The 27,700-nt window shown below is 42.9% G+C and overlaps 3 protein-coding genes and 1 long non-coding RNA gene across 10 annotated transcripts; 1 reads left to right on the plus strand and 3 right to left on the minus strand.

The window, feature by feature from the left end:
• Nucleotides 1-1,575: 1,575 nt before the first annotated feature.
• cxxc5b (CXXC finger protein 5b) lies at nt 1,576-4,714 on the minus strand. 3 transcript variants are annotated; one of them, XM_023959361.2, is made up of 2 exons: nt 4,575-4,714; nt 1,576-3,193 (listed from the first exon to the last, which is right to left on the minus strand). In XM_023959361.2, the coding sequence occupies exon 2, from the start codon at nt 3,017-3,019 to the stop codon at nt 2,126-2,128; it is 894 nt and encodes a 297-aa protein (XP_023815129.1). In that variant the 5' UTR covers nt 3,020-3,193; nt 4,575-4,714; the 3' UTR covers nt 1,576-2,125. The 3 variants fall into 3 exon arrangements, with proteins under 3 accessions (XP_023815129.1, XP_023815127.1, XP_023815128.1); XM_023959359.2 differs by having other exon boundaries at nt 4,028-4,693; XM_023959360.2 differs by lacking the exon at nt 4,575-4,714 and adding an exon at nt 3,888-4,171.
• A 296-nt stretch (nt 4,715-5,010) lies between these two features.
• zgc:110843 (CDGSH iron-sulfur domain-containing protein 1) lies at nt 5,011-7,344 on the minus strand. Its single transcript, XM_004084148.4, has 3 exons — nt 7,119-7,344; nt 6,472-6,674; nt 5,011-5,558 (listed from the first exon to the last, which is right to left on the minus strand). The coding sequence occupies exons 1-3, from the start codon at nt 7,204-7,206 to the stop codon at nt 5,469-5,471; spliced, it is 381 nt and encodes a 126-aa protein (XP_004084196.1). The 5' UTR covers nt 7,207-7,344; the 3' UTR covers nt 5,011-5,468.
• Nucleotides 7,345-8,020: 676 nt separating this feature from the next.
• Nucleotides 8,021-27,590, minus strand: ube2d2 (ubiquitin-conjugating enzyme E2D 2 (UBC4/5 homolog, yeast)). 5 transcript variants are annotated; one of them, XM_004073569.4, is made up of 7 exons: nt 27,285-27,590; nt 25,525-25,588; nt 16,533-16,564; nt 14,339-14,416; nt 14,092-14,197; nt 13,922-14,015; nt 8,021-9,297 (listed from the first exon to the last, which is right to left on the minus strand). In XM_004073569.4, exons 1-7 carry the CDS (start codon nt 27,306-27,308, stop codon nt 9,252-9,254), a joined length of 444 nt encoding a protein of 147 aa, XP_004073617.1. In that variant the 5' UTR covers nt 27,309-27,590; the 3' UTR covers nt 8,021-9,251. The 5 variants fall into 5 exon arrangements, with proteins under 5 accessions (XP_004073617.1, XP_078810497.1, XP_078810494.1 ...); XM_078954371.1 differs by lacking the exon at nt 27,285-27,590 and adding an exon at nt 26,872-27,077; XM_078954368.1 differs by lacking the exon at nt 27,285-27,590 and adding an exon at nt 26,606-26,835.
• LOC110015780 (uncharacterized) lies at nt 12,140-12,454 on the plus strand. The gene is made up of 2 exons (XR_002291044.3): nt 12,140-12,265; nt 12,346-12,454. It is a non-coding gene; the product is annotated as an uncharacterized LOC110015780 (long non-coding RNA).
• Nucleotides 27,591-27,700: the final 110 nt, after the last annotated feature.

Consider the following 27,700-nt stretch of genomic DNA (forward strand, 5'->3'; position numbering starts at 1 on the left):
CTGCTGCTGCAGCGTGAATGTGAGGAGTTTCTCCTCCAAAACGGCTGGTGCTAACATATGTAAGCGCCATGGGGGGGGGGGCTCTGGCGGCTCACACCGGCGGCGCTCTGGACGGCGTCTCCATCTTTCACCTGAGAATCTCTGCATCTCCGCCCCTCAGCTGCACTCTCACGCTCATCCCTCCCCTCCTTTGTTTGGCCGCCGTTATCTTCATCTCCTGCTGTCCATCTCCCCGTCCTCCTCCACGCATGTCCCTCTCCTTCCCTCCTCCTCTTCCTCCTCCTCCCCCCCTGCGGCCTGCTTTTCATCTCTCCCAGTTTCACCCGCGCTCACCCCCTGCCTCCCCTTCTCTCTGCCCTTCACCATGCCCCCCCCCCCAACCCCTCTTCCTCCACTCTCCCTGGATCCACTTTCCACCCCCCTCCCCTCCTCCCCCCCTCTATCCTCCCCCCAATCACGCCCCCACCTCCCTTTCTCTCCTGCCATCTTGCAGGCCAGTGGAGCCAGACTGCAGGCGTTCAGGGAGTCACTGGACCTGCTGGGCAGCGGGTGACACAGATTTCCGGTGTGTGTGTGTGTGTGCATACGTGTTTATGTGCGACGGGACCAAAAGAGGAGGGTTTGGGTGGTGGTGGTGGAGGAGGAGGGTGTAGGGGGGGATTAAGCTCCAAATCACTAGAAAAGGCACTGAAGAGGGGAAAGGGTGGGGGGGTGGGGGGGGGGCGCTGATCCAAGAATCTGAAATTCCCCTTTTGTCCCGGAGATGAAGAAACACTAGACTGAAACTCAAAGACGGCGTGTTTCTCATTCAGTGGGAGCGTTGTAATAGCATGATGTTGGAGCTCGCTGCTTTTCTTCATGAGTTGGCAGTGTCCTGCGTTGGCTGGCGCGCAGCGGCGCTTTCTCTCTGCCTGCCTGACAAACACACACACACACACACACACACACACACACACACACACACACACACACGGACCCCCTCCACCCCCACAGATGCATGCAAACACACACACACACACACACACACAGTCCCTCTGCGATCCCCCTGACTGAAGGCTCACAGGAAGTGCAGCCGTGGCCCAATTATAGCGTGACACCTCGGGCCGGCCGTTGCCATGGTTACGTCTTCCCTGCGGTCCCCTGGAGTGTGGCGCTGAGGAAGAAGGTCTTATCACATCAGCCATCGTTACGGCAACAAGCAAGAAAGAAAACCCAAAGCTCTGAGTCCAGCTGGATTTTTTTCTTTAAACGCACAAACTTAACAAAATACGAAAATTTGTGCTTCAAGTTTACCAAACCATGTGCACAGGCCAAAATCATCGTGTAGGTGTTTTTGTGTGCGTCTGTGTGTGCGCGCGCGCGTCTGTGGGGTTGTGATAAGGCTCTCAGCCACACCATTAGGTGACTCATAATCCACACAACCCCACTCGCACGCATGTGCCAGCCGCACACGCAGCAACACGGCCGGCCGCGCACACACACACACACACACACACGCCCAATTAAAACACGAAAAAGAAATAAATAAATAACGGACGCAGGTACAGCAGGCAGAGCACCGACCCTGTAGACAAGTGCACATGGCAAATTCTCTTTTATTTCAAAAGGGCAAACAGGGCTCTACAGTACAAGTTGCACATGAAATAATTTAGCCAAGGCTGAACTCATTCATTTTCTTACTGATGCATCAACGTCAGGATCAACAGAAGCAGAAACTCCCTCATCAGAAACAAAACATTTTTGGGCTCCGTTTTTTTATGTTGAAGCACGATACATCCAAACTGGAAAGCAATGTAAAAAAAAAAATTAAAGAATAACAGAAGACATAATGTTTTCCAGGTATTTACAGTCTATGTACAGGTTGTTGTTGTTGTCATGTAAATATTGACACACCTTGGTATCCTTCCTTCCTTTTTTTTACCACACCGATTCACTGATTGTCAAAAGAAAAGGATGGGAACAAGTGTGGACATTCTGAAACGGAGCTGCAGTTCCTCCCTAAACACCAGATCTGCGGGTCTTTGGATCGTAGTCCCAGCGGGTCAGTGCGGTGTCGATCGGACTACAGCTCCCAAACAATCATCCAACCAGCATCCTCTGACAAACGTGGCCAAGTCAGGAGTTACTATCCGTCCAGGGCTGTGTTGCTTCTCTCCTGCGCCAGGGCCAAAGTAAAGTCGGATCCCCTCAGATCAAATCCAGACACCCTGCTCTCGAACCCCGGCCCCCCGGGCTTCCTCTTCAGCTCCTCGCACTTCCTGTATTTACAGATCTGGTGTCCTCTCTTGCGATTGCGGCAGCTGCTGCACTGCTCGCAGTTCGTCTGGCGGCGGCAAGGTACGCACTCACCGCACCTTTTCCTCTTCCGTCGCCCACCGCTGTTTCCACCCAGAGAGCTGGGGGAGTAGCCCTCGGCCACCAGCCCCTCCATGCCCTCGGCTCCCATGGCCGCGCTCCTCCAGTGACCTCCACCCATCTGAAAGCCTGCCAGGGGGAACAGGGCAGGGTTGAAGGGGAACCAGGCGCCGAGGAAGGGCTGGAAGTCAGTGCTACATCCAGAGGAGTCCTCCTCCTCTTCGTCGGGTCCAGATCCGCCGCCCTCCCCGTCCCTCTTCGTCCCCTTGGCCTCGGTAGCCTCCCTTTTGGCCGGCTGGCTGCTCTGCGCTCCCAGGCTGGTTTGCTCGGCGGTGGTGGGGGTGAGAGCCAGCAGCCCGGCGCGCATCAGCAGCTCCGCGGCGTGGGCCAGGTGGAGCCCGCTGGGCGACTCCCACATGTCGGGCCAGGAGGGGGCCCGGCGGGGCTTGGCGTGGCCGGGCTGCGCGGCCCGCTGCTGTGCCGGGGAGGGCTGGATCAGGCCTTTGACATCCACAGCAGGGGAAGGGGAGGAGATGTAATGGGAGAGGCTGTAGGGGTGGCTGGAGCGCTTAAGGCTCGGTCTCAGAGGCTCGTTGGGGATTTTGGCGCTGCTGTGGGCCTGATCCGGGGAGGAAGGGCCAGCAATGTCTACGGCGGTGGACATAGCAGAGGCCGGGGTGTGTCTGTCCTTGTGCGTCGCTGTGTGTGCGTTTGTGGAGGAGCTGTGGAGGACCGGAGCCAATGCGGGGTTGACAACTGTCCTGCTGTTACTTCAGCCAAAATGGCAAGCCTCAGTCTGTGTCCCTATTCCCATTCTCTGCAGCAGAGTCCTGGAGAGCTGGAAATGGGTAGAGGATGAAGACAGGAAGGTTAAGAATAGAAATGCCAGAGAGAGAAACTCAAAAAAAGGCAACCCAGGAAGATAAGACATGTTGGAGTTTTTTAAGGTGGACTTATTCCTCTGCGTCTAAGGTTGCTTTAAATACCAAAAAACACAAATTTAGGTTGAGAAATCGAACTAAGAGGGGCTGAAAGGACCCGTGCAGCTGACAATGCGCGCCTGGCAAAGGATTTCCGCACACAGGAGGCGGTATCCCTTTAAGAATTTCACGGTATATCAATGCAATCAATAACAGAGCGACAACAATATGCAAAGATATGCGCATATGCGCAGGTCAAATGTGGAGCGCGCTTTTCAAATACATTTTGACGACTGCTGTTATGTGTGCCAGCCGAGGCTGAAAGCAGCAGAGACACAGCAAAGACGGGACCGTGGAGGAGAGAAAAAAAAAAACAGGCTGTCTTTTGTCTCGTATCGACGAGCAGCGAGGTGCGCAACGATGCGGTTGCTGTGGATAAAAAAAAGGGAGCAGGCTGGAGTCCTGCGCGTGGAAACGCGGATCCAAACCCCCGGGAATGTTGGTAATTACGGCGGAACTTTACGAAGCTTTACGCGGCTCGATCACGGGGTCGCATCGATCTTTTTGTTGTTTTTTCCCGGAGAAGAAGGAGGGGGGGGTAATTATGGTTACCTAAGAGGACGCAGCTCGACCGACGCCACGACGAGCTTGACCACAGTCCGAGCGGTCGCTGCGACACGCAGCCGCCCGAGCGGCGACGAGACAAGGCGGCCAAACCGGCAGGAAGTGCGGCGGAAAAGGGTTGAGCTCACCGTCCGAGCGCGGCCCGATCTCCCCCCGTCAGCCGCGGCGATGAAGTCATGAACTAATGGCGTGGCGATGGCAGCGTATATGGACGGCGGAGCTGCCGATTCCTCCTCCACCTCTCCGTCCCGGAGGGTCTGCAAACACTCTGCACGGAATTTGGGGGCGTCGCTCAAAATGCGAAGTGGACTCTGCGGGTCGAGGCTGCGCGGTCACGGCGACCCGTGGAATCCGCGCGCGACCACCGCGCCATGGATCCCGACAAGAGGAGCGGCGCGTAAAAACACCAAAAACAAAACAAAACAAACACCCACTTTTCTGCTAGAAAATATTGATGAGGGGAAAAAAACAACCAAAACACCCGGAATGACTGATGATGCTGCAGCGTTCATTCAATGTTTTAATCCCACTTCAACCTAATCCTGGTTTAAACCTGGATTATTAACTGCAGTTTTCCATGTTTCCAAAGAGAAGGGAAGTCGCGTAATGTGCGTTTAGTTGGACAGAATCGAGCCAAAGTTTGGCGCAGATGAAAAACGGGATGAAGATCCACACCTGAAGCAGGTCCTGCAACAACCCCTGCCGCGTGACTCCTGCCGGCCCGCACTCCCGTGGACTCCTCACGCAGGACAGCGGAGTCCACTCCACCTCTTCGGAGAGTCCTCGCTGCATCTGGCACGCAGCCAGACACCTCGTGCATGTGCATGTGTGCGTGTCACTATGGGAGCAGGGGCCCACGGTTACTACACCGTCTGGCCTGGACCATCCGTGTAAACACAGCGTCTTCTAGTGGTCAAGCGCGGAAACTGCCGTGTCTTAAAATGGCCACTGGTGTTTTGGTGGACACTGCAGCACAGCTGCCCCCCCCAACCCCCCCTTCAGCCAGGGCCTCACAGAGAGCAACCCCCCCACCCCCCACCCCACTGCAGAGCTGTTTACTCATTATGGAGCGTTAATCCACGGACGTGAAGCTTTGGATGACACCACGCCGTTCAGAGCTCAATTCTTTTTATTAAGACAAGTTGAAACAAACGGCAGCAAGTAGAAAAAAAACACCCAAGAAGCTAAATCTAACCTTTGAGTTCCTCTGACAATTCTCACAGACCGGTGTTTTAAGGTGGTATGACGATGCTGCTGAGAGGAACTCATTCCAAACATTCAGATGGGTTTAGAAGCAGATTTACATATAAGGCTGACGGGTCTGCGGGTTTCACGTTTCCACCACCTGCTCCGCACAAAGGCCAGCCAACAACACGCAGACGACACGCTGAAGACGTGACGGAGCCGGCCTCAGAGTCTTCGATTAGTTTGGGAGCTTAAAAATCACGACGATTATCGGCGGGGCGGGTCGTTCGGGCAGCATCAGCGTCGTCCTGGTGCCCTGCTGCACAAACATGAAATGGGCCACCGACGGGGACCACCAGGGGCTCCTCCTATCCGTGGGCGGGTTCAAGGGTCCTTCTTTTTGATGATTAGAGGTCCAACGTTGTCTCCAGTTTGCTCGTTGTGGGCTGCGTGGGAACCGTCGCAGAGCGGGAACTGCAGGGGCGACACACGACACCATGAAGGTCCTACACTTCTACAAAACTATGAACCACATTCTTTTGACTACCGTTACTCTAACACAGAGAAAAGCAGCTTTGAGCCGAGATGCAACACTTTAGTTGCATCTGCAAAGCCGACATAAAAAGCAGATTTTCTCCTGTGTCAGAATCAGCCGATTCTCGCAGAAACCGTCGCAGAGTGACGGTACGTCAAGGAACATGCTGGTGATATTTCCGGTGTTAAAAGGTTAACAATTTTTAGCCAATATAAAATTAAACAAAAAACAAAAAGGCAAAATATGTCCTACTTTGAAACAAGACGCAACTCTGCTGTTATCACATGTCAACAGTCAAATACAGTGTTGCAGTTCTCGCATGTCAATCACTACAATTATTATTATACATTTACCAGAAAAGACAACATTCATGCAGACACTAGAATAAAGTTACAACCCAACGTATGACTTCAACATTTGTGATGATTTACAAAGGATTTAGCCTTTTCCCCCCCGCATCTAAACTCTGAAACTATGCTCAACAGATTTAAAAAAAGGAAAGGTTGGAAAATCCCTTAATGCGTTTATTTTTTTCATGCGCGTTTGATGCACATTGAGATCTTTATTTTTGAGTCATGTTGCCACAGATTTAGTGGTTGAAGCCGAACGCCAGCCTGTAACAAGCCGCTAGCTGAGAGAAAAGGTCATTTCTGTTCTTTGTGTAATAAATGTAAATAAATATTTTGTTATCTAATGAAAAAGTTTTAGATTTTAGGGTTTTAATACCGTTTTATTTGGTTGCACAGAGCACCAACCTTAGAATTACCTTAATTTTGTTTGAAAATTCAAATCCCTCACCACTCCTAGGAACTAATCTCATTTGTACTTTCCATCAGTAGGTCAGACTCTAACCTTCTTTGACTTCCAGCAGCGGCAGTACACAGCTTTGGAGCCGATGTCCTCCATGTCGAAGCAGTGGACGACTTTCGGGCTGTCTTTGCTGATGAACGTGTTGACTTGGCCCTTCTTGCTGCTCCGCTTGTTCAGGTATTGGCTGAGGAAAAAGCCTCCCGCTGCCGCGACCACAGCCACCGGCAGAGCCACCAGAAAATGCTCTGCAGCAAAAACACAGAAATGTATGTAGCCATCGTGACAGGCAGCCAGCTAGCGCCGTTTTTTGTTCTCTGTGTTTCTTTCGCGGATAAATCACATTAAACGATTCTAAAAGAGATAAAAGTTCGCACCCACGTGACAGAAAAAATAAACAGACGAGTCACTGTCAGTCTGGTTAAGCAAGTTATGTGATTAACTGTTTATCAGTTGAAGCTTTCCAGACAGAAACACAATCCACTTTTCTTTGCTTGCTGCTAGCTAGCTATTTTTCCATTCATTTAAAACACAAATATAATAAACTATTGCTTACAATACTAACTTACAAGAACATAAAAGTCTACACACGCAAACCATAATTATCAAACAGTCTGAAACGAGCTCGTTCACAATCACAGTTTATGCTAACTTGTGCAAAGCTAACCCCGCATTTTCGGAAGGTTCGTTACCTTTGCTTAACCTGAAACCTGAGCCGGCCACAACAGGCGCGGACGCGACTGACAGCTGCGGCATGTCAGGTAAACTCAGGGAAGTCATGTATTTCTGCTGAGCGCTGTGTTGCTGGCGGTCAACGCGAAGCAGCAAGGTCAACTAGAGAACTAGCCAAGAAACGGTGCTGTCCTCATTCAGTGACGCAACTCCTACGTCACCACGCAGCGACGAATCAGAGCCGAGGACAAAGGAAGAGAGAGCCAATGACGTTTTCCCCGAGAGACATAACACTTCCGGATTAGTTTGCTTTGTTTATTGTAAACAAATCTTAATCTTTAAATTTACATAATAGACCATTTTTAGTGAATATATTTTGACCATGAAATAAACCCATTTCCAGACGTCACCGTGATCATTTATTTTGTTGGGTCTCAGTTTCCGGATATGTTTGTAAACAAATCATCCCCTTAGCACCATTGTATATTTTAATAGCAGCTTCTATGTTCAACAAGCTTAATAGAAAGTGGAAGTTATTATGTACCAACAACTACTTTTAAAAACCAGCAGAGGGCAGTAACATTTCCATTCAGACAGGCCAATTTATTAATTTATTTTATTATTCCTTAATTTCTTAACATATTTATAAACTTCAGTTACTAGTTTCACTAAAACCTGTTTTCCCACTGAGAAGAAAAAATTCCCAATAATTCATTCATGTTGAGAAACTAAAATTCCATGAAAGTCTTTTATTCATGACAAACAGTAACATGATGCTCATGTATTTTTTAGCACAGGGTAATTAATGTCTGGATGGGATCAGCCTTCCGAAGATGTTTAAGCGCGTGTGCGATATTGCTTTGATCTTTGCGCTGCCGCCTTCTGTAAATCCTGGCCAACAATGAATCAGCACAAGGGCACGTTTTTTTTTTTTTTTTTTACACAGTTTAATCAACACACAAAGCTCAACGAGCCTCTCAGGTAATTCAATATACAGAGGTTTTTGTGCAAGAAGAGTGTGTTTCTCCTCGCACCCAGAGCCCAAGCCAGTCCCATAGCCATTTAAGATGTTAGCCGCTAAATTTGAGATTTCGCAAAAAGAGAAAAATAAAAAATAAAAAGAACCAACGGAAAAGAAATAAGCAAACTAGAGAGTTACGGGGTAAGGAAATAAAAACACAGGTTAAACTAAGAAAAAAAATATTTGCTTAAATACCTGGTCTTCACCTTAAGAAGAAAGAAAAGATGGTGCTGATGACATGGGGTTACAGCTGTTCATGCATTTGTGTGTGCGCATGTGTGCATAAGGGGGTCCACTTGGGTGAGATGATATAGTATGACGATGGGGGAGAGGGGGGGTGAAGATAAATTCAAGTCCTTTCATAGAATCCAACAGAAGAGCAGAACAGGCTATGTGCATTTTATCATCTGACACCACCCACAATGACTTCTGGTTTGTTTGTCTTTTTCCTTTTTTTATTATAAAATACAGAGTGCCCTTTGACTCACGCGCTAAAACTGCTTTCTTGAATCATCACCTCTACGGATGGAGATTATCATGACAGCAGAAACAAGAAAGGGTGCGGTGTAAAAATCCCTCCATCTAATGTCTCCCCCCCCCCCACCTTTTTCTTGGAAAACAAGACAGGAAATAAAAAATGTAAAAAAAAAAAAGAAAAAAAAAGGTCCCCACATAAGCTGACATGTGGCCAAAGGAATGCTTTTAGTGATGGTGGGTGAGGATGAAGAGGGAGGAAGAATAACTGGAAACGCTGCTCAACCTACATAGTGACAAAGCTGAACTGAATTCAAAAGTCAGGACGTGTTTTCAGCTGTTGCGTATTTTTGTTTTATCTCATGTTTGGTATTCGATACGTACACTTCAGGGAGGGGTGGGGGAGCAGGTGAGCTGAGAGGCGGGGAAGACAGTCAAACGGATGGGGAACTATTGGGGGTGGGTGGGGTGGGGTGGGGGGTTTAGAGGGAACTCTGATGAAGGGGGCGGGCGTGGCTCAAAGAAAGCACTCCAATGGAAACCAACAAGTTTTAAACTTTTCTTTTGTTTGTACGGTTTTGTGTTTGTTTTCTCTTTACATCTGAAGCTCCCCTAGCCGTATGTCGTAGAGGTGGTTGGCAATGCTTCTACCGCAGCACTACATTGCATACTTTTGTGTCCATTCCCGAGCTATTTTGTTGTACCTGTGGAGACACAGAAGGAGGGGGAGGGGGGAGGTTCATTAGAGGTTTCACTTACTAAAGTTAGAATATAATAAAAGAAAAAGAAGCAAGATATCAAAGACGGCAGAAAGAATAAAACAAAAAGCATTTAAAAAAAAAAACAAGCAGGAAACTTTATCCACAAACTTTAGTTTTTGCTCCTCCTTGGCTGATCTACCGATGACGGCGATGAAAAAGAACTGAACGGTACAAACATGAACCACGATGTCAAAGCCTTAAAAACCCCAATCAGGATGGAGCTAAAAACACTCAAGAGGCATGATGGGTAAAGCCTGAACCATTTTAACGTCAGAGCTTTAGATCCAGTGTTTACATTCTTTTGACTTCCATAACTCTTCAACCATTAATGGAGTTCCAGCAGATTCTGAAGCATTGCGCTGATAGAAGTGTTTACATATTGATTGTAAATCAGCTGATTCTGTCGTAAAGGAAAGCTGATTAAAAAAGAGATGCTTTTCTCTGAGTCAGAACAGCCGCACACCGTTTATGTCGACTGCATAAACGGTCTGAGTTAAAATAGGTGAGAGGTTATTTTAAGTTCCCCTCCAATAAAAATCAAGTTTTTGACACGTGTGTGTAAAAGAGAACAAATGTAGCCAAAGTGATAGAGTTACTCCTTTTAAATTGCTGTCAATCAAACCAAAGCTGCTCGGTTTGAATTGATGAGGTCCAGGAGCGCATTGCTCAAGCTCCCCGATCCGCCCCGTCCAGGCGCGGGGGGGGCGACGACGACATGATGACACATTGCTGCATTCCCCACACGTATGTTAAGATCCTCCAAGGCTGGATTTGAATGTTGGTATTTAAAATGAAACCTAAAGTCCCAAATGTGTTCTCCGCATTTGTCTTCTCTTTCTGACAGAGTTTAAGGCTTGTTGTACCAGCCAGAGAGGTTAAAAATAAAACAAGAAATAAAATCAGGGAACCTTTTTTATTATTGACCCAATGAGCATAATCCAGTGCTATGAGAGAGTTTTGGCACCCCTGATCATGTTCCAGATTTTCCTTCATAAATCATTGGTTGTTTGGATCATCAATTTCAGTTAAATATATCATATAGCAGATGAACACTGTGATATTTGAGAAGTGAAATTAAGTTTATTGGATTTAAAGATGCATGTGCAATAAATACTTAAACAAAAATATGCAGGTGCTTAAATTTGGGCATCCCTGTTTTATTGATTTGACAACTTTTAGCAATAATTATTGGAACACAAAATTTGTTTTATAAGCTCATTGACCCTTGACCTACATACACATGTGAAGAGGTATTTAAGGTGGCCAAGAGCAAGTTTTTCTCCTCTTTGCATCTTTTCTGAAGAGTGTCAACATGGGAACCTCAAAACAGCTGTCAGATCACCTGAAAACAAAGATTGTTCAACATCATAGTTTAGGTGAAGGATCCAAAAAGCTTGCTAAGAGATTTCAGCTGTCACTTTCCACTGTGAGGAATATAGTGAGAAAATGGAAGACCACAGGCACAGTTCAAGCAAAGGCCCGGAGTGGCCGGCCCAGAAAAATCTCAGATAGGCAGAGATGGTGAGAACAACCAAAGTCCACCCACAGAGCAGCTCCAAAGACCTACAACGTGATCTGGCTGCAGATGGTGTCACTGTGCATCATTCAACCATTCAGCGCACTTTGCACAAGGAGGTGCTGTATGGAAGAGTAAGTCTTTTCTGCGCACATGCCACAAACAGAGTCGCTTGAGGTCTGCTGAAGCACATTTGGATAAGCCAGCTTCATTTTGGAATAAGGTGCTGTGGACGGATGAAACTAAAATGGAGTTATGTGGACATAACGAGGGGCGGTTACTACCCACAGTACAATTTGGTGGCGGTTCCATCATGCTTTGGGGCTGTGTGGCCAGAGATGTTTCGTAAAGAGGAATGGTCCAAAATACCTTCAACCAGAATCCAGGCCCTTATTGGAGGCTATAGGAAGCGATTGGAGGCCGTCATTTCTGCCAAAGGAGGAAATACTAAATATTGATGGCATGTTCCTGTTGGGATGCCCCAATTTAAGCACCTGGCTATTTTTGTTTAAGTATTTATTGCACATGCATCTTTAAATCCAATAAACTTCATTTCACTTCTCAAATATCACAGTGTTCATCTGCTAGATGATATATTTAACTGAAATTGATGATCCAAACAACCAATGATTTATGAAGGAAAATCTGGAACATGATCAGGGGTGCCCAAACTCTCTTCCCACTGTAAGTATCATAAAGTTCAGGAGTAGAATAGTGTGAGCATCAAATCAGTTCTGAGCCACAGCCAGAGCTGCTGCAATGTGGCCTAAATTATAATCATTCAAAGCATTTTTCATGGGCTCAAAGTTATTTTTTGTGTGTAAGTTTATGAAACAGCAGGGTCTGGTACACACATCTGTTTAGTCATTCTGTCCTAAAAGTGTCGATTTAGAACCGAAAAATGTCACTTTTCACCGTTTATCGCTAGAGGGAAACTTTAGCGTCCACTTTCCAGTCGGTGTCGTTTTTATTTATTTACTTTTTATTTCTGTTCAACAATAAACTCGTCCCTTATTCTCCTGAGTACCAGCAATGTAAATTTGTACGTTTTAGAAAAGAAAGAAAAGAAGTAAAACTTCAAGATTTAAAGTTGTACATTTATAAGATTAACGTGGAAGTGAGCATAAAGAGAACGCCATGCAGCAGCAGACAGACTAAACTCAGTTGAACAGGTGAGCTGAATGTTTATTGATAACATTATAAATGTTTGGAAGCTCCTTTGTTTGATTTATGAATGTTTTATTTATTGATGGACTGTTTGCAGGATCTCTGCAGCTCATTGATGAAGACATCGGTCTCCCTGCAGATGTTTACTTCAATCCTTTCTTCCTCCACCAAAGACCAGATCTCTACGTCTGTGTGATGCTTCTGTCTGAGGATGAGGAGCACTTTCTGGTATTTTCAACGTTCTAGTGCTAATATAAAAGACTGTTTTCTTCTTTGTTTTATGTTGAAACGGGACGTTTCATCTGCAGGAGGGGGCGTATGTAACGGTTTACACATTGATGTTCGGATGACAGGTTCATGACGTAATGAGACAAATGGATCTCTGGGAAATTAAAGTAGCGGTCCTCTTCACCCAAACGCGTCTCTGAGCTCCTTATTTTACACGTGAAACTCCGTAAAGCCGTAAAGTCGGCTACACTGACAAGAATTTGGTTTTGAGTCGCCAAAAGGTTCAGAATTTCTTCGTTTTTGAAACCTACCTGGAAACAAAGCTTCACAAAACGCTCCACATCCTTTATCTTAAAGGCCCGTACACACCAGGACGAATATTCGCCAGGCGTTATTCACCAGCGTTTTTCGCCACGTTTTTTGTGTTCACACCCAGGCGATTTTTGCTGACGATGAGCCGAGCGAACATGCAATTTCATTCCCTGACATTAGATGGCGCTTAATGTAAACAGAAATACTCCTGTACACAAGGTGGCGCTGCGCAACTTTACGCTTCTTAAAGTCGCTTTTCACTCAGAAGAAGAGAGCAAGTATTTACGCGCTTGTCAGAATAATACAAAGAAAACATGAATATTTCCAGCACCAGTAGCTCCAACTGGTGCTTGGTTCGGGGATATTTTAGAATTTCCGTCATTATTTCTTCGCGGCAGTGTAGACGCTACTTGGCGTCTATCTTCTTCGCTGGTATGTGTGCTCAGCAAGGCAGTTTTGTGTTTGAGCGCCCCGAAGTTGTGTTTTACTGTAACTTCAGAAGCTCCAGACACGTGTGCAATAGCGCCATTCTCATTGGTCGAATAGATTTCGATGCGAGGCGTCCAAAAAAAAAAAAACGAACCCGTTTGGTTTTTTTTTACGCTTTGACGCATGGCGTTTTTTTCGCGTCGGTGTGCACACTCACATTGGTGCCCTTTGTTTAGTCACGAGGCGTTAAATTCGTCCCGGTGTGAACGGGCCTTCAAGCACGGCTCAGATAAATAGAAGACTTTGCTGAAGCGGGTTAAATCTATTTCGACTTTACGCTAATCTCGCCATTTTGACATTTTCTCCTGTGAGGAACAAAAAAAACATTATCCTCCAGAGTTTTTTCTCAATGTGGCCCTAAAACTCAGTCGTAAAATGTGTTATCTGTGGAGAATATTTTTAAACCCGAATATCTCCCAACTGCAGCATACTACTGAATTTCATTTTAGTGTCTACAGAAGACATTTGGGGTCTTTCAATGATAACAAATGTAAAGGGGCGGAGCTCTGGCAATTTTAGCTTTTGGTGAATCTAAAAAATGTTTAGTGGACAATTTATTTTTCTGGTAGTTCGGTGGATTATGCGAGAATCTCACAAAGATTAAATTAGTTTTAGGAAAATATTTTAAACACTTTGCACAACCTGACACTCATTTCGCGTGAGGCCATTACGTATAGCTGCCATCAAGAATGTTGCGTCTTTTTATGATCGCAAATTTTTACTGCTTGAAAACCTTCAGAAAATCAAGTAAAACATTGTGTTCATTTAGCACAGTCAGAGAACAGAAGTCATCTTTTTCAAGATCGAAGATCAAAGTAAAAACCTTCACAGGAAAACGCAAACTCAGCCACGTACTTTTCCCTGTCAGTCTTGTAGATGCGGGCGATCTCGGGTACTAAGGGGTCGTCCGGGTTCGGGTCACACAGCAGGGAGCAGATAGACAGAAGAACTGCAACACAGCGCAGACAGATGTGAAGTCTCTGCAGGCCACGCAGGAAACGCAGCTCCGTTGGATTGTGACTCACCTTTGGAGATGGTGAGAGCTGGAGACCACTGTGATCGCAGGATGTCAAGACAGATGCTGCCATTGCTGTTGATATTTGGGTGGTAGATTCTTGTGGTGAACGCGACCTGAAAAGAGAGAAGAGAGTGAAAAGGCGGGGGAACAACAAGCTGTAGGGGGTTAGAGCTGAGACCAGCTTCACAGGGCGAATGCTCTGCGTGGATCCATACTCGATTACCCATCATGCCCGTGTGTGTTTCCTGGCTTACCTTTGGCGGTTTGAAAGGGTAGTCTGTGGGGAAGTGAATGGTCAAGAAGAAAACCCCGCTCTGGTAAGGACTGTCATTCTAATGGAGGGGAGGGGGGAGACAACAACAGCCCCGTTTGATTAACTGCGACAAACACATTCATGCACAAAAAAACAAACAACAACAAAGATCAAACCTGTTGCTAGAGGGCTGCAACAAGTTTTTGAATCCTCTGATATTTGCAATATGTTCCTGAAAATTTAATTCTAAATAATGGCGACGGCTGAGATAGCTGATTCACGAGCTTTATGAATATAGTAGCGTATAGTTAAAAATAAACTTCAGGCACTGAAACTATTGCTTCAAAATGCTGAATAATGTTGGATTTTAAGTATATAAATGAATAACCGAATGCGCTACCGTCACTGCCGGTAAATCAATCTTTAAAGTAAAGTTTTAGTGAAGGGTCTAATTTTCAAAATAAAACTATTACCGTATTTTCACGACAAAAAAGGCGCACTTAAAAGTCTTGTTTTTTTCCAAACTGTAGGGGCCGCATGTGTTGTTGTGGTGTGTAGAAGAAGAGGGCATGGGAACGGGGGAGGGGAGTGCGGGCGTGAACAACACAACAACATTGTTTAAAACAAGGCTGAAGCAGTTTAAACTATCAGCCACATGGAGGAACATGGAAGCAGCTGCAGAGATTTCAAGACGAATGAATCCATGGTTCACAAGTGGAGGAAGCTGGAAAACGAACTCCGACAGTCAAGAAGAGTTGCCGCGGAAAAAAGGCAACTCGAGTGCTGGATCAATGATCAGTGATCAGCTTGGAGAAGCTTCTCTATAGTCACCATTCCACTGAGGGCAGTAACGCTTACAGAGGAAGCTTTTGCTTTAGTTTTATTAAACAACGTCATCTTTCCATCCGGGCGAGGATTATGGTGCCGCAGCGACTTCCAGCGGATTACAATGAAAAGCTGCCCATCTTCTGCTCATACTGCAGAGAGAAGATCGCAGACAAACACCTCCAGCCCAGCCACATCAAAAACATGGACGAGGAGCTGCTGACAACCGACATCCAGGTGAGTCACAATGTCGAGAAGAACGGCAGCGCAGTAGGATACGCACAACGGGGCAGGAAAAGTCGGCTGTTATTGTTGTGGGAGGCAGCGCCGGGCGAGTTACGCCAAAATCTGTGAATGGATTGTAGAAGCTTGGGCTAACGTGTCTGCTTGCACAGCCTTCAAAGTGCAGAAAAGCCGGCGTCATTGATGAGGAGCCGCACGGCAACGAGACGGACTCTGACGATGACGAAAGGCAACCTGGCGGGTTTTTTCGAAATTTAGCCAGGCTGTTCATTTCAGATACAGAAGACGAGGACTTTGATGGATTTTTGGATGCCAATTGAGGACTGAAAAAATGAAAAATAAATCACAACCAACTCAGTTTTGCTTCAGCTGGCTTTTTAAAACACACACCAGCATGCATGTTTTACCGGTATGTGTTAACGTGCCGGCGCCTTAAAACCCGGTGTGCCTTTTGAATGTGTCAAATACCGCAAAATCCCCCCATAACTGAGACCGTGCCTTATAACCCAGTGCGCCCTACGGTCGAGAAAGGACAGGAAGTGTTTTCTTGTAGATGGGAAAAAAAAAGTGACTGTAGTTCAGCTTACTGAAATGAGTGTTGAAAAACGATTTGGCTTAAAAATAGTTATTCAAATATTTATTCAAAATATTTTGAATAAAAAATATCATACATTTAGGGTGATTATAAAAATGTCATGACTGTGTGCTAGCACCAGAACGCATCTGTAAAGTATTATTCAAGTGTGGCAATTTTTTGGGGGGTTATTTGATAATTTTATTTTATTTACCTACAGTGATAATAGCACAATCGGTTTGCTTCATTTATATACATAATTAAGATCAAAAGGTCAGTTTGTGAAGCACGTCTGATGTGTTTTGTTGATTCTGATCTCCTGTTCTAAATAAAAGGTATGGTGATTTTTTACTTTCATACATCTAGTAAAAAGACAAACAAAAGATCAGAATCGTGGGCAGATTTGTGAATTGGCTCAACACAAGTGATGATAAACAACCCAATGCTACAAAAAGACAATAACATTTCCTGAAAGTGATCAAACTGAATTCTTGTAAAGTTACACTTGCAAAACCAAAGCATTCATCATAAAAACGGTCATGTGACTACTTACAGGTCCCATTATTGTGGCTTGCCAGTGAAACACTAAAAAACAAAACAAGAGAAATTGGTCAGAAAACAGGAAGAACAGGAAAAACAACCGAAAAAATATGATTTAACTGCGGGTTTCTGTAGAAACTCTTTCAGTAGGTGAATCTCAAAAATATTTCTGCCAAAAATTCTACCTAATCAATAATTATGGCTGCAGATTACTATCAAATTCCTTCCTCAAGGGGATTTTAATACAAACAATCATTCAGACGCATATTGTTTGTTTACGACTCAAAGTTATAGTTCATAAATATAGATTGCTAAATCAATACTTTGGGGTTATAAAAAGCTTTTCGCAGCGACAGTGAGGCAGTGTTAAAAAAATGTCTTTACATCCACGTTTTGGTCCCAGCATGAGACTCTGCTCAGCTGGTGGTTTATTTTGTTTTTGCTTTTACTTTTATTTTACTTTTAGTTGTTGTTTTAAATTCTTTGAATATTAATGTATGTTCCTGTTAAGGTGCCGTAGGAATAAAAGTGAATCCATTTTCTTATAGTGATTCAAAGTAAACGTATTTTAACATCAAAAACCGACAAATGTTCGAAAAACAAAAACAAAAAACAGAATCCCTTCAAAAACAAGATAAATCCAAACATTTGATCATGTGATGTTTTCAACCCTTTCATAATTTTAACTATTTTGAAAGTATCTATGGGTTTAAGGCTGTAAATAGGTGAGGTTAGAACAGAAAACAAAGCAGGATTTTTAAAAAAGAAAAGAAATCCACAATAATTCTGGTGGAACTACTTCAACACGTCACAGCCTCCTGCTGAGCCATGAAAACAAACTGCCAGATGAAAAAATTACAAAACACCACAGCAATTATTTATGGCATGACAAGCAGCCGCACTTCATTGTCGTGTGATTAGTCCGACGCTGGATGGCAGGAAATGTCACGCATAGAGACATCTTTACCACAGACCTTTCCACTTAGTGCACTTCTTGATTTTTAAAATGGGCCTGACAATCAGGATGGAGCACAGAAACATGGAAAAAGTATTTAAATGACCAAAACCAGAAAGGTGTTTGGCTTTAGAACGCTTTTATTATCTTCATATTTTGCCGAGCTGTGCCTCTGTCTATGAAAAGAGCAGGTGTGGCGACACTCAGGGGAATTGAATCCTTTCCAAGTAAAGGCCAGCTGCTGGTAAATTCAGAGGTTAACCATGAGGTTGATTATTATCAAAGTGGAAAAACGTGGTCTAAACCTCGAAGAGCTGCTTAAGTTTAGACAGAAAAAGATCATTCTTTATAATAATCGTGTCAGCTGTTGGTGTGCCAACATCAGAGCTGTGACTCCTCACGGATATGTTACTTTTAAAACTTTCCTACTTATGAAAAGAGGAATTCCTTTAGTGTCTACTCACCATGTTAGAAGAACAGTTTATCAAAGTTGTGTTCAAAGAAACATGAAGATTCAAACGTTAGGATTCAGACTACGCTTGAGTATGTGTAGTGGCTGGATGGCTCCGTTGGCTGCCTTTGGGACTGGCAGATGGGATATCAGGGTTCATTTCCCAGGGGGCAAGACCCTTCACACTACTGCCCAACTATGAAGCTACAAGGGGGCACAAGTCTGGGTCTCCCTGTGGGGTCCCCAACCCGGATAAAATACAGGGTTGAGTCAGGAAGGGCATCCGGCGTAAAAACTCTGCCAAACTACCCGTGCGACTCAGTGAAAGCTGATTTGGCGATTCATGCCAACAGCTAAGCTCATTGTTTTACGCTTTAAGTCGTGTAGCCTGCTTTCAAGTGGTAACGCTGTGGACTTTCAACAAGCTCACTACTGAGGCAAGAGTGTGGTTCGAAAAAAAAAAAAAAAAAAAAAAAAGAGTGGTTGCCATAGAAACATCAACTTAGACCAACTAAAACAAATGAATTGACTTCATGTGGTTGGAGCCAGAAGTAGGCCATTTTCTATGGGTGACATCAGACTCGCCCACTCAGTCCAGCTCTCTTATACAGTCAATGGCAGCTACCTAAACTGTTCTCTCTGCTGATCTCTCTCTCGTAAATTTATGACACAACCCGTGAAGGTTACAATGAGTAGAATGAAGCGCGTTTGGGCTTTAACGTTTCTGCATGACAACAGTTTGAGGCTGGAGGTGACTTGGTTTCTCAGGTCAAGCCATAAAAACAGAAATAGAAATTTGTGACGTTGCTAAAAGCAAATCCAGCAACTTGGGTCTTGCAAACAACTGAAACTGTAACTGAAGAGCTCAAAAGATTTACAAAAACCCAACCCAAAAACTCTGACCCCAGCAGTAGCTACACCTCTGTCCATGCCCTTTTTGAATCAAGTTTATGTAATATCAGAACCTGCTGTCAGCTAATCAACACATCACATCAACACAGACTCAGAGCTAGAGAACTGAAAACAGAGCAGACAGTATGATGGAGTTTAACTCTTAGTAACTAGAGGTGCTCAGCAGGTGGGAGTTCCAACAAAGCATTACAGCCATGAAGGCTCTTGATAAATGGACCAGACTGACATGTTGTGGCTAACTAACATTAGTGCACATGCCTCATTGTTCACTTCTATACGTTATAAAATAAATACAGTGGTACTTCACTTTATCAGAGTTCAACTTTTGCAGTCTCGCAGTTTTATTCCCCATCCTCTTAAATGACACATTGTGTTCTGCATCCTGATATGCTGAAAGATCATTGTCAATCGATTACCTCTGTGCCGTGTCTCCTGTACAGAATGCTTTGAGTTTGGCAAATCTACATGAACTTTCAATCATGAGCAGATCTTCCTTTTCATTCTATAATACTGGGAGTGTTTGAACTTTCAGAGAGAGAGAGCGAAAAGTGTGAAAATGTCCATGTGTTTGAGAAAAGTATATAAAATGTATAGTGAGGGTTATTAAAGCCTTAAAACATCCATGATTATTGTAAAAAATAGAGATAATTTTTAGATCTGGTCTGTCGCAGGTTTGTTTTGGAATATAACTCCTGCAAACAAAAGGTGAACACTATTCAGTAGCAGTGACTTCATTCTAGAACTTGAGTAAAAAAAACTAAAGGGGAAAAAAAAAATTTTTAATCAATGGTCAATGTTTGTGTCAGAGAAAAGCAGACGGATTAAATAAAACTTCTGACTAAAGCTACTTCCTACACAAACATTCTTTATTTCTTGTACAAGATCTACAGAAGATCTACAGGAAACGTCCTACCTGTCATTGAAACCAAGATTACATTATTAAGTATTGAGGTAAACTTTTGTTATTGACTCAATACTTGTTTTCTGCATAATTATACCAATAGATTCTTTAAAACGGGATTTACAGCATCAAACATTTTTACTTTTAGTCCAGAGTTTGTTTTTGAAATGATCTTGCCCTGAGTACGACTGTGGTGTTAACTCCACATCCTTGTACCTGCATGTTACGTCTGCCGTCCACACACAGCAGCGAAACCCTGGAGAACCAGCTTTTCAAAGTATGCAGTGAACTTCAACACAAAGTCAACTGTGGAGATAAACGTGACGCGGAGCAGAAAACCAGAGCAGCAAAAATGTAAATGCAACGTGCTCGCATTAGAAACATTTTGCATAAGCCCAGCAGATAGTTGGTCCTGAAAGCTTACCTCTGCTGGTATAGCAGTGATGGTTGTAGAGCTGGACTGTTAAACAAGATCTTAGAGTGAAATGTTGCTAAAGGAATGGAGAAGAAGAGTTCTGGTGACCATTTCTAAGAAGGGAGATATTCAGAGTTGTTGAAACTACAGAAAAATAAAGCTGATAGGCTGAGGTCAGAAATGAACATTTAGGAGTAACAGTTTCATTCCAAGAAAGAGCTTCACAGAAGCAATTTTTGCTTAGGATGGTGCTGGGGAAGAACAGAGAGGGTCAGCGGGGGCTACGTTGTGTCTTTGTAGATCTACAGAAAGTCTGACAGGATACAAAGAAAGGAGCTGTGGTTTGTAATAGGAAGTCTGGACACAGTAGCACAGAAGATTGGGAGAGAGGACTTTGCTGGAATGAGAGCTGGAAGACGGTGAGACGTGCTGTAGCAAAGGAGCAGTTTAAGGTGGAGGTGGGACTGCATCAAAGATCAGCTTTGATCTCCTTGCTTCTGTGGTGATGGACAGACTGACTATTAAGTTACACAGTCGTCTTTTTGAATCACGATATTTGCAGATGACATTGTGGTCTGTAGTGAAAGCAGGAAGCAGATGGAGGAACATCTAGAGAGATGGAGGTTTGGAAGGAGAGGAATATAGTCTTTACTCATATAACAATATAAAGAAGCAAATAACTGATCTCATCATCCATCATCCTCGTGATCCGTCTCTCTGATTTGGTTGCACCAAAGCATCAAACATAAATACCATAAGACTACAAACATTCACTAAAGGTAAAAGTTGGATTAAGGTAATAAATACAGTTATCTACTTTTGTATACAAGTTTTGGGTTTCTTCTCAGTTTTTTTTGCTTTTAAAAATTCTTAAACAAACACAACCATCAGATACTGCTACAAAATCCACCAATATTCATATTCAATATGTTGATCCCTGGAGGAACCCAGGTGTTGCAGCCCCAAAAACTATCAGGCAGCGTCAGTGTCGCTAATCCTCAGCGTGTTTATGTGAACCTCTGCAGCTGGTTGGGTTTGTTATTTGCATGATTGTTTTATAAAGTGGGAAATGTGTTTGTCTGAAAATAAGGTTTTGTTTGTCCACTTTGACCCGTCACTCATATCTATATAAAACCGGTCATGTGAACGCTCAACGGCTCTTGGAATAAAGGGCAGCGGAGGCTTAGAAACACCTATCGACGGCTGGAGGGTAGCTGGTTTGAGTCCCAGTAACAACAGGATTAAACCAGGATGAGACAGATGTGTGCAGCAGCATTTGCTCTAGCCCTGTGGTTCCCCCTGAGCAAGGCACAAGTTCAGGTTAACTCAGAGTTAAAACCTGCTGGAAGGCAATTGTTAGAATATATGAATCGATAATGTTTTGGCTTTTAAACGCCAGTTTCATCATCGGGGGTTGCTGGTTACAGTTTTGTTTAAAGTCTCAAAATTCAAACATTTGTAGAAAAATGAGTCAATTAAAAAGAATTTAAAAAAATAAAGATTTCCTCTCAAAGATTTATGTAAATGTGTCAAATCAAACAGATTCTATAAAGCAGACACAGCAGGGAGGGGTTTGACAATGCTTTACAGCCAATCAGGACTGCAAAGAATAAAAAAAGCGTTCAAAATTGCACTAAAAAAATCTGCTAAACCGCAAAAGATGAACTGTGATATAGCGAGGGAACACTATGCGTCTAACCCCAAACCCATTATCCCTTTGAAGAGATATGGTTGGATAAAAAACCCATCAGATTCTGTGCATTGAGTTCTGATTTAAGGAGAAAAGTTCAATTATGATTCACTGCTGAACACATCAGACCGGGTCCATGCCAGAGTCCAACTGATCTGTGTTCTGGCCTACTTCTGCAGGAGGAAGTCCTGATGCATTTTATCTCCTCCTGGGGAGTGGGAGTGCTTCCAGATTCCAGTTGGCTCATCCGTGCTCCTGTACCTGACCGTGTACCTCGTCTCTGGCTCGCCTCTACTACTGCTCCAACACCTGGCTGTGGATCCCGTCTCCGGCTCGTCTCGCCCCTCCAGCCGTCCCCCAACTGGACATTTGCTGGACTTTAAATATGTAGTTGTAGGGTTAGATAAGTTAATAGATAGTTCTCTGAGTTCTGGTAAATCGCCTGTCCGTCCTGGGGGAGGATCCCTCCTTCATGTGGACACCCCTGAGGTTTCTTTGTTTTTTCTGGAATCCGTATTTTTAGGAGTTTTTCCTTACCGCGAAGGGGGGGTCTAAGGGCAGGGATGTCCAGTTTAGTCTGTTTAGTTAGAGTTTAGTATTATCTTATTGAATTTTATGCATTTATGATCCTTTTTGATTGTATGTTTACCTTACAATTACCGGTACGAAGCCCATCGAGACGACTATTGTTGGGAATTTGGGCTATACAAATAAAACTGAATTGAATCTGAAGTCGTTTTGCAGCAACGATAATCATGAACTCTCTTTTTTTTTCAGGGCTAAAAAAAATGTTAATGTACAACTTTACAGCCAGGTTGCGATATATAAAAAAACAGAAGTACAATAGAATATATAATATGATATAGACACAGATTTTTCTAGGTTCAAATGCAATAATTTGATTTAACTTGGAAGATCCAAGAACTATTTTCTTCTGGACTTTTTAAAGTTAATTTGACAACTTTTTTTTTTTGGTTTTTTCATTTTTTGGCAGTGGTAGTAAACACCAGCCAAAACATTAAAAATAAGAACATGAAATAAAATTTAAAAAAAAAAAAGAAATAAAAAAAACAAAAACAGCCAAATTTGACCCTGTGGGCTGTTCAAAGTTAAAAACTGCTAAAAGTGGATGTAGCACATAAGCGAACAATATGAAATAATGTATGTCAGTGAAAACACACACACTGAGGGCTTCAAACTATGTTTACATTGTCTAACGCATGGAGTTACAAACCAACAACCTGCTCAGGTGAGAAGAAGACAGTCCTTCATGCTCCACCCAGGATTGTGTTTATCGTCACAACACCTAGACTCATGCTGTTTTTCAAAATAATGGCCTTTCGGTTTTTCTATCTGAAGAATTACATTTAATGGTAAAATTGTGTAGATGTGTATTATTTTCTACTTTAAGTTTTGTTCTGCAATTCTGAAAAATACAGCCAACCACATTCTTGAATACATATTCTTTAGTTAAATACAAGAAAGAAATTATGGAATTATTTTTAAAATATGAAGTAACAGTGACATGTAAAGACAGAACAAGTCAATAAGATTTCCATCAGACAAACTATCATCTGCAGGAAGATTGCCTTTAGCAGCCAGTTTTGTTTTAAATCAGCAGTTTATCAAAAATCTGCAGAACAGAACTACCATAAAGTGAATGAAGGAATGAGGAGAAAGCTCTGTCAATGCCATAACAATCGTGCATTTCAATTCATTACAGTCACCTGGTCAAAAACGAGGTTCTATCTTCCATCTTTAAAAAAGAAAAAACATACAGGTTTTCTTCAAATTCAAACACATTTTGTTTTGGTTTCTGTGTGGTTTACCATTAGCGGGGGGGGAATGTTTACTGCTTAATGCCAGCTCAGCAAAAATGAAACATTTATGAGGGACAACCGAAGGGACATTTTAGAAATGAAATCTTAAAATGGCCTCATATTTATGAAAGAATCTATAAACAGCAGCACTATAAGATAAAACCCTTACATCACACGCGTTCACTGAGCTTATGCATCTTTTTCAAGAAGAACTATTTACACACAAACTCTGAGTTAATGAATGTTTATCAACGCATAAAACAATAAATTGTTCACTTATTGTTACTTTTAACCTTCCCAGATCATTAAAGGAGAAGCTTTGAAGGAGAATCCTGTCTTTCTTTAAATAGATAATTCAGAAATATGGTTACATAGAAGGATCCTTGAATCTTGCCTAAACACTGATCACTTATGCAAAAAAATACTCCGTGAGAGAGATTTAACCTCACTGAAGCAAAGGAAGAGAACAAAAAGGGTAAAGATTTAGCATTTTTTTAAAGAACCTGATCTTAGAGCGCAATTTTAGAGGTCTGAACACTAAATCCAAACCAGTATGACAGAAAAAAACAAACATTGTTTTTGATTTGAATCAGGAAACAATGTTTCTCTCAAGAGGAAACCCCAGCCTTTCTTGAACGCGTTTACACAACAAACCTATGAACTACTTCCTTAAAGTAAAATGACCTATCCCTCGACTGTCTCTAATCTGAACAACAAGATGGCAATAAAGAAGTATATTTTAACGACACAAATTCTTAACCAAAAAAAAGGCTTTGAAACTATAAAAAGGTGGAAAACCACAAAGTGGTTAACTGTCAAGAGAATTTCAATAACATGATATTTATAATTGATCAGTCATATCTGAATTTTAGGTTAAAACACTTCAGTCTGTTGGATAGAAAAGATAAGTTTGTTTCCTTTATCTTTTTTACATCTGTTTTTTTAAAATACTAGTAATCATTGATGTTTTGTTTATATACAATGAAAATTCTTTATTTAACCAACCCACAGGTTAGTTTACGTCATTGCTTTATTGCAGGTTTTGCTTCTACTTCTCAACTAGTTGTTATAAACACTCAAATGATCCCCTGCTAAAGAAACAACTGAGAATTGCAGATTTAATCGATGCAGTTCATGAAGAAAGGAATCAAATCTTTTTGTTCTTCTGCCCACTATGTCATGCTGCTGCCATCAGGCAGACGTTAGAAAATCCCCTCCAGGCCCAGAAAATATATATTTACAATACATTTTCCACCCCCCCCCCCTGCAAAAAAGTTTGAAACATTTAAAAAATATATATCTTTGTTTTTATGTACCGTTTTACCAGGCTCTCAATTAAGGTCCCATTCCAATCATCTTTTGATCTACTGTAAAAGTGTTCCCAGTGGTCTTTTAGTTATGATTATAATGTGTTTAGCCAAAATAAAAAATCTGTCATTTTCTAGGATATAGTTTCTGTAGAGAGGCAGTAGAGAGAAAATCACCTCTGAGACATACAGTTTCGAGCAAAGTGCCAGCTCAGACGAGAAAAACAAAGACGTACATGGATCTATTCGTCTGCAAGTGGATGCTTCGGAATGGAGCAGAGAACAGAGCTTTTGCCCTGCTGATTGTGGTTTGTGCGTAACAAACTTTTTCAAACAGCATTTTTCTGTCTGCTCCTGCTTCACCACGATTTGAATAAATAAATACTCAGAGACACAGTTTTAATCCTAATTTTGTTTCTACATGTCCTTCATGAGGAAAAATGCTATAATATGTTAAAATCACAGAAAATACCATTTTTATTCTATCAATTTAAAGCAGTTTATTTTTTAGCGGATGGGGAATGAACATAAGTTAGGACTTCATGGCAACTTACTGTCATCTCCTACTGGTCCTGCAGAACACTGGGCTGGTGGGTCCCGTGCCAAATCATTTAACTCCTGATGCCAAAAAAATAAATATAAATAAAATAAAAACAGGGAGGGAAAGTCAATTGGTTAGGTTCTGCAGAAAAATGTGCTCATTTTTCACAACTTGAGCTAAAAGAACAGACAAAAACGATGTGTATTATGTTTAAACCACACTGTATATACAACAATCAATAGCAACAGACCGAAGAGAAATAAATACCTACAAAAAAAAACATCTAAACGCCTTCAGAGGAGTCCATTTACCCAGAACACATGCATCATTCTCGCTCAGACGCACATTTTAAGAGCACGGAAAGCGGCGTTCCTCTGACATAACAACGCTACTACTCTCAGTATAGCGCAGCAAAGCGTCGATTATTGCAGTGACCGCTATTATGCAACAAATATAAGCAGGTATTGCGCTCGGAGCGACCGATCTGCATCTGGACACTGCATCGATAGGCGTTTTGATAATTACAGACAGCTGTTCCACGGCGGTCCTCGCAGGCATCCAGCAGCAGCAGCCAGGCGCAAAACACGATCGTCGGAAACGCTACGTTAGCTTAACATGCTAACAGTCCGCGTTCGACGGGAACACCAAGATGTCAAGTGAAGGCGGACATTGTGTTCGCTTGTGTCAGACGCCTTCAGGCGTCGACGACCGTCAAAGGGAGAACCACACTGGGAACAAAACGAACCCTTAACTTACATTTGATAACTCAATCGAGGGGGCAGCTCGAAAATAACGACGAAAGCTGTTGTTAGCAGCTTACTATCAAAAGACGACCGAGGCGCGAGGCCCGTTTACGACTATGCTAACATTATCTAAACGGGCTAAAATGATGGATTCCTGTCCAAAACTCTGTTTTTTACCGCACAAAAATTCATATTTCCCCCTTAAAAAAGAACCACTGGCATAACTTTGTCGCCACTTCAAAATCTGACTTTTGAATAATACGGTAATAATAAATATATAAAATTAAACAAAATAAAAGCAAACATATAGTAGCTCAAAGGCTAGATCATGCTTCCTTCTACAGTAGTTACCTTATTTCTAAATAATAACATCAATAATATCGACCTCAAGTGGTTGAGGGAAAACAAAGCGTAGTTCACGAAATAAACGATAATCGCCATAATGAACCTTGCCGCTAGCCTAACATACGTCGCATTCAGCTCACATATCCGGCTAAGATGTTGGAGCACATTTATAAGGGTTTAAGTAAAAACTGAATAGTATTTTATGGCAACAACAAAAGAAAAACCCCAGGACACACAGATCTGCTACTGTCCGGCTAACCGCAAAGACATACATTTAGCTAGTTTGGCAGAGCTATCGGTGTTAGCATTCACCGGGTTGATATTGAGCATCGACAGCTGACACACGACTAGCGTCATTAATATAATACAACTGGCGCTACTTAACACACTACACGACAGCTATAAAGATATACATTAAGCAAATGAATCCGACTATGCAGAACTTCGACAGCGGCTACTACTACGCTGGACCATTTCTAACGGCACCAGTTAAAAGAGCGGCGCCGCTTTGGTTCTCTCTTTTTTGTCGTTACCAGCTCTTCACAGAGCCTGCATTGGCACACGAAACTCAGCTTCAGCGAAAATTATAATATTTCAGAATATGGTTACATATCTGACGAGTAGTGTTGAAATTTTACTCGCAATAAAACTACGAAATCCGGGGCCTCGTCGTCCACTTCCTTACCTTGTGAATTCTTTTCAGAGCCATTGTTGTGCTAGCGCTTGTGTTGTGTCGGGGAAAACGTGCGATTAAAATGGCGGTGGTACCACTATCCACTGCTGAATAGTACTGCTTAAGTATTCATAAAACACCGTGTAGGTATACAGAACTCACTGGTCGCTAACTAGTCGAACAACCAAACAAATTTTGAGGCGAAACTGAAAGATAGAAGGGGTAGAACCGCGGTCCTTCCTCCTACTGCAGCGGCTACCAAATCACTACGGCCTTGTTCTGTCAGGAGCACCAGCAATGACGCTTCCGATCTGGCCTTTTCAAAATAAAACTTGGAATTTCTTTGCAACTAATAAGATCTTGAAAAGATGGGTTGTTTATTTATTAGTCATGTAAAACTTTTTTTTAACAAGAACAAAAAAGAAACT

The sequence above is a fragment of the Oryzias latipes genome, chromosome 10 (assembly GCF_053564925.1).
Source record: "Oryzias latipes strain Hd-rR chromosome 10, Olatipes_Hd-rR_3.1".
In the NCBI taxonomy this organism is placed as follows: domain Eukaryota; kingdom Metazoa; phylum Chordata; class Actinopteri; order Beloniformes; family Adrianichthyidae; genus Oryzias; species Oryzias latipes.

What these genes read in the sequence shown, in the direction of transcription:
- cxxc5b (XM_023959361.2), bottom strand. Translation starts at nt 3,019, where the DNA reads ATGTCCACCGCCGTAGACATTGCTGGCCCTTCCTCCCCGGATCAGGCC.
- zgc:110843 (XM_004084148.4), bottom strand. Translation starts at nt 7,206, where the DNA reads ATGACTTCCCTGAGTTTACCTGACATGCCGCAGCTGTCAGTCGCGTCC. An exon ending in AGGTTTCAGGTTAAGCAAAG is followed by an intron (nt 6,675 to 7,118) that starts GTAACGAACCTT and finishes TTTTTGCTGCAG; the next exon opens with AGCATTTTCTGGTGGCTCTG. An exon ending in GCTGCTGGAAGTCAAAGAAG is followed by an intron (nt 5,559 to 6,471) that starts GTTAGAGTCTGA and finishes TCGCCCCTGCAG; the next exon opens with TTCCCGCTCTGCGACGGTTC.
- ube2d2 (XM_078954368.1), bottom strand. Translation starts at nt 26,695, where the DNA reads ATGGCGATTATCGTTTATTTCGTGAACTACGCTTTGTTTTCCCTCAAC. An exon ending in AAGCCACAATAATGGGACCT is followed by an intron (nt 14,417 to 16,532) that starts GTAAGTAGTCAC and finishes CCCCTCCATTAG; the next exon opens with AATGACAGTCCTTACCAGAG. An exon ending in TACAAGACTGACAGGGAAAA is followed by an intron (nt 9,298 to 13,921) that starts GTACGTGGCTGA and finishes GTGTCTCCACAG; the next exon opens with GTACAACAAAATAGCTCGGG.